The sequence below is a fragment of the Topomyia yanbarensis genome, chromosome 2 (assembly GCF_030247195.1).
Source record: "Topomyia yanbarensis strain Yona2022 chromosome 2, ASM3024719v1, whole genome shotgun sequence".
Lineage (NCBI taxonomy): Eukaryota > Metazoa > Arthropoda > Insecta > Diptera > Culicidae > Topomyia > Topomyia yanbarensis.
In genome coordinates this window covers 441192410-441198532 of record NC_080671.1, presented here as the reverse complement: position 1 = coordinate 441198532, position 6123 = coordinate 441192410, and the positions used below count along the sequence as shown (strand labels likewise).

General features: G+C 40.5%; 1 protein-coding gene and 1 long non-coding RNA gene across 2 annotated transcripts; one reads left to right on the top strand and one right to left on the bottom strand.

Annotated features, from left to right (window-relative positions):
- Positions 1-3984: 3984 nt before the first annotated feature.
- LOC131681050 (hemiasterlin resistant protein 1-like) lies at positions 3985-4335 on the top strand. Its single transcript, XM_058961754.1, has one exon. The coding sequence runs from the start codon at positions 3985-3987 to the stop codon at positions 4333-4335; it is 351 nt and encodes a 116-aa protein (XP_058817737.1).
- Positions 4336-5121: 786 nt separating this feature from the next.
- LOC131685624 (uncharacterized) lies at positions 5122-5831 on the bottom strand. The gene is made up of 3 exons (XR_009304850.1): positions 5667-5831; positions 5352-5602; positions 5122-5298 (listed from the first exon to the last, which is right to left on the bottom strand). It is a non-coding gene; the product is annotated as an uncharacterized LOC131685624 (long non-coding RNA).
- Positions 5832-6123: the final 292 nt, after the last annotated feature.

The following is a 6123-nucleotide window of genomic DNA, read 5'->3' as shown; positions in this document are numbered from 1 at the left end:
AAGAAACGGCATCCAGCGAGCACCAGCGTTTCAGGAGCAAGTAGAGGATGGCAACCCAGCAGCAAGCTGGAGGATCTGCCGAGAGGGTTACTCTCGAGGACAGAAGAGGTGGTGGCTACGGGAGGGGAACTCTCGAGCGCACCGTGCCGACGACGGCATACTTCGGTAGCGTCAACCGCGAATCGATGTTCGACGGTTCGGAGTTGCGGTTCCCAGCCTGGAAAATGGCGAATGGAACATCATCTTATATCTCCAGCACACGTTACTACGAACGCCCGAAGAAGAGGACTTCTACGAACCAGTAGTAGGTGCCTCGGAAGAGCTAGAAACAGCCAGGAAGGCTAAGCTCAGAAAACGGCTTGATGACGACGTCGAAGCATTGGACGAGATTGTCATGATGGTCAACAATGATGTTTTGAATAAACTCATTGGGCTCAACTATGCGAAAGAAGCCATGGATACTCTGGTCAGAACGTACCAAAAGGGCGGTACAGCCGCTATGGTTAATATGCGGGACCGGTTGTATACCATCAAACAAAGACATCACGACAAATTGTCCATGGTTTTTGATGAGTACGATCTGATTATTCGCGAGCTAGATCGTATGGGTTCAAAAATGACAGCATCGGAAAAAGTTCATGCTCTACTGATCTCCATGCCAGACAAGTACCGACACGTCAAAGGCGCTCAGATGGTACTGACGAATGAAGAACTGTGTGCCAAGCCGATCATGGAGATCAAACGAATGTTTATTGATGCTGAAGCTGGGGAAGAGAAGCAGACAGAAACGAAAAACGTTGCGCTGTCTTCAAAGTACAAGCCAAGGAGAGAGGTAACCCGATGCTTCGGTTGCAACGAAACTGGGCATTTCAAAAATAAATGCCCACTAATGAAAAAGTTTAACGCGAAGGAGAAAGATAAGTTCAAGAAGCAGCAAAAGATGGAGCCTAAAAAGAGCTTTGCAATGATGACCAAAGCGGATCGTGGTTGGAGAGTCAGATTCGTAATTGACTCAGGAGCAAGCGACCATATGGTTAATGACGAGAAGCTGCTGGAAGATGTCCAAGAATTAGAGAAGCCAATCACCATTTCGACGGCGAAAGCGGGCCAGAATTTACGGGCAACAAAAGTTGGAAAAATGCGATTAAAGAGTGTTGTGGGTAACAATACAATAAAAGAATTGAAATTGTACAACGTTCTTTTAACTCCGGGTCTTGAAGAAAATCTCCTTTCGGTTAGAAGGGTTAGCAAAAATGGTAAAAGGGTTACTTTTACGGATGAAGAGGTTATCTTTGAATTTGAAGATGAAGTAATTGCTTCAGGAATCTTCGTTGATGGTTTATTCCACCTTGATCTATTTCGGGAAGAAAAGTCGGCGGAAGATGGAACAAACTTAGCATTGTTCGGAAAGAAGGTGAGTTTGGAAACATGGCCATATCAGTGATACGAGTTTGGAGAAACTAATTAAGAAGGGAATGGTTGAGGGTATCAATCTAACTTCTGGAAATATTAGTGAAACAAATGTATGTGATGGTTGTATGGCGGGGAAGCAGGCTGCATCCAAATTTAAACAATTGCAGCTGCCAAGATCAAAACGACCACTGGAACTCATACATTCGGATGTTTGTGGAAGCATGGAGCAGGAAACCTATGATGGCTATCGTTACTTTGTAACTTTTATAGATGATTATACGCACTTTCTCGTGGTTTACCTCATGAAACAGAAATCGGAGGTTTTCGAGAAATTTAAAGAATTCGAAGCAATGGCGACAGCATTCTTCGAAAGACGTATTTCAATGCTAAGGTGTGATAATGGAGGGGAATATACAAGTAACGAATTTCAAGCTCATTGCAAAAGAAATGGTGTTAGAATGACGTTCACTGTTCCATACACACCGCAGCAAAATGGTGTAAGTGAACGTATGAACAGATCTTTAATGGAAAAGGTCAGAGCTTTGCTTTACGAAAGTGGATTAGCGAAAGATATGTGGGGAGAAGCATTATATGTAGCAACATATCTAATCAATAGATCTCCAACAAGTGGGATAGAAGAGGACAAAACTCCGTATGAAAAATGGTTCAAAAAGCGACCAAACTTGAATCATTTAAGAGTTTTTGGGTGTAAAGCATTTAAACAAATACCTAAAGAGAGGCGTCAGAAATTAGATTTCAAAACAAAACCTTTGATATTTGTGGGGTACGCAAATAATGGTTTTAGATTATGGAACAAGGATACGCGTTCAATAGAAATTGGCAGAAATGTAGTATTCAATGAATCTACCAGAGCCAATCAAGATATTGACCACACAAACATGGATTTCGTAGAATCATCTGGTCAAGATTTAATTAGATGTACACGCTTAAAACAAGGAGAACAGAACGAAGACGAGGATGCTGCTATACATCCTTCTGATGAAGAACAGCATGAAGAATGCACACTCGAAACAGAGCAAGATAATCTAGATTCACTTGAAGAATCAGTTGGCGAAACTGACTATGAAAGTACAAATGAAAATCCAACAGACGAAAGAGAGGACGTCGATGATGGTCAATCATTGCGTCGAAGCAAGAGGGAGAGAAAGATACCGGGTTGGTATTCCGATTATACAGCAAAAACAGCAATGATTTTCAACGAAGAGATTCCGCAAACTATTGAGGAATTGAAGAAAGTTTCTGATTGGCAAGAATGGAAGCATGCTATTCAAGAAGAGTTTGATGCATTACATCAAAATGGCACTTGGACAGTGGTTAACTGTTTGCCAAAAGGAGTTAAACCAATTAACTCAAAATGGGTTTTCTCAATGAAAGAAGATGGAAGATATAAAGCACGATTAGTGGCAAAAGGGTGTTCACAGCGTCCTGGATTCGATTACTGTGAAACATTTGCACCAGTCGCCAACCTAGAGAGTGTTCGGTTAGCACTAGCCCTTGCTAACGAGCATAAATTGTTAGTACATCAAATGGATGTCAAAACTGCATTTCTACATGGGAAGTTAGAAGAAGAAATATACAAGAAACTTCCACCAAACGTAAATGGGCAAAGACAAACTGTTCGTCTACACAAATGTTTGTATGGATTGAAACAGGCAAGCAGATCTTGGAATAAACATTTTGATGATGCAATGAAAACACTAGGTTTTGTCCCTCTCAAAAATGACAACTGCATCTATAAGTCAAAATCTAGAGGCATTATAGTAATACTATATGTAGACGACATTTTACTACTTGCCAAAAACATCGAAGCAATAGACCTTTCTCGTCAGACCTAACACCTGTTTTTCTTATTTTTAATCGAAAGATTACACAATTATAAGAACATTTCCGTAAATATGAGATTTTTAGGAGCTATGATGATTTTTAAATGATTTTTTAAAATTTGAAATATGCAAGAATGTTGAATATTTTTTTCACCTCAGCAAGAATGGTGGGACTTAAAATGTGCGTTTGGGCAGCACTGTTTTGAATATTTTCACTTAAGTTCTTGGCAACGCGGTAAATGAAGTGGTGAATCGCAGTACAAAATTCATTAGCAATGTAAACAAACTAAAATGAACCTCTCGCTGTAGAACATTGGATGCATTGGATGAAAATTTTTAACCTCACTTTTTTGACATTTCGCAGAGCTTGTTTACATAGGCTTAGAATTTTTTTTTTTTCGACCACAGTATGAGAAACTTGATTTGGTTTACGAATATCTTGTATTAACAAGCTCGCTAGGCTTTCATTTTTATTTGACGTCATTAGGCAATGTTCCATTAAATTTGGCATTTAGATTTTTCTTGTCCACGATTCGTTGAAGAAAGCGATTTTATTTGTTGCGATCAATTTAACTTTTGTTTTTTTGCTAAATAACAACATTAGCCACAAAACATTTTGATGATCTCTGGTAATTGGTAATCTCTAGTAATCCTTGAAATTATATACATCGCAATATAGGTCCGCACCAGTTGCAGCCGCTCCACCTCGCCGGAATCGAGTTAGCCGATGGTCCAGTCTGCGTCACACTCGGCTGTCGCTGCACCAATGGTAGCTCCGAAACAGGCCTTTGGATTAATTGCTCAAATCGCAGCTACTGCTGGTAGTGTAGCGATCGGCTTCGTCGGTAACACCGTTGGACATGCCCTCATCGGAATGTTCAGCGGTTCCGATTCACAAGAGGCAGCCTCGCTAGGACAGGCTGCCCCGGTATCGGGCGAGGCAAACACTCCGGCAGAACCATGCTCGTGGGAGATCAAGCAAATATCTTGTACCCAAGGCCAGGTCGAGTGTGATTCGGAACAATTACCAAGTATAGAAGTCCATATATATAGCGTTCACGTGATACATTTTCCTTAAAGTTGATTGAATAAAAATAGTATAAATGTTGGCCAAATCCTGCAGCACTATAGGATCACAGATAGAGCATTAACACCAACTCACTGTGCTTCGGTGTTTTTTTGCAAACGAACTATCAGGTCTATGTTTTTATTTAGTAAATATTTTAATAAATATTAGTTCATTAGGAGTATGACTTATTTTTATTTTGATGGCGCGGTGAAGGGGTGCTTAAAGTGCGAGTCGTATCTTTAAAATCGATCACTTGAAAGTAGTATAAATAATTATAAATGCGACAACAATAAACTCATAACCTTTTTAATGGTTATTTAGCCATAGGTAACGAGGAAATCGGTATGTTTTATTCATGTACATCAAAAAATACTCAGCAATAATGTAACTTATTATTAATTGTTACGTAGTATAAATGATCATAAAATGCGATAACATAAGCTCATAACCTTTCTAATGGTTATTTAGCCATACTGCCGTGATACGCATAACTGTCCCATCTGCATAGGAAACCCAAATGGGACTGTTATGCGGATCACGGCAGCATAGGTAACGAGGCAATCGGTATGTTTTATTCATGTACAACAAATATTACTCAGCAATAATTTAATTTATTATTAATTGTTACGCGTGATTTTGTCTCCAGTGATTGGCCAAAATTGGTCGCTTTTAGAATCTGGTGCTCTAAGCATAACACTGTCCCATGTTAATAGCGAATCCCATAACACATGGAACAGTATAGCGACCATACAGCTGCAACAGCGAATTTAGCATTGACATCAATATAACCAGGTTGGTTGCAAGCAGAAAGAACAATACTAGCTGGGCTGCTAGCTGTTTGTGCTACTAGTAACACTTGCAGTCTGTCAAATTAACATGATTCTATGATCTAGCTTCAATGACGATGGAATATAGCCGAATCCAAAGCCTAACCCATCAGCGCATTTGATCATGTAATGGATATTATAAACTCTGAAAGAAATACATTTTATTGTTGTCTGTTTTTGAGGTTAGAACTTTTATACTATTGTGAGAATGGTCCTCAGCAACTATCCTTCCAAATCAAAAACTCGTGCTAGCAATGGCTTCGTTCAGAAGCGTCAGCATCACAAGCGATGAATATGCATGACTGACGGTCATGGTGTTGAGCGGCTGACCCTGAAATCTATCCCAAAACCGTATTCGTTCGTTCAGTCCGAGCGATATTGCGTAACTCGGGGAACAGGCAAGTGCGACGTCATGTCGTCATGGGCTTCAATTTTGTACATACAGGCACCTATAAATAACCAATCAATTTAATTATGTAGATTTAGGCCATACCGTAAATTTGACTGACATACCCCGTATCAAGTCCCACACACATAGCACACCATCCTGGCAACCAGATGCGCCCATCTCGGCCTGCCACTGGTCTATGAAAACACATGTGTGTGCGGTCCTACAATGGCCGTTTAGGGTGAACTGCAATAGGTGGCTATCAAGCCGGAACACGTTAACAGTGTGGCCCTGGCTGCCAGTAATGACTGTACCACCCGCCACTTCCAAACATGTCACCGGTGACCCTGCTGGTGAAACTCCAGGATACATCGAAGCTACTCCTCGGATGCGTGATGTTGAGCTGGCAACGCTGTGGACGGATTTGAGCCGGCGAGTTTCTGAAATAAACTAATGCTTCCTGCCAAACCGCTGCGTACGTGGGCTAAAAAGAAAAAGAATTAAGGCACTTGATGACATACTCATTACAGACTGAAAATTAAATGACTTAGAATATACAGTATTTTAAAAGAACAAGTAAAA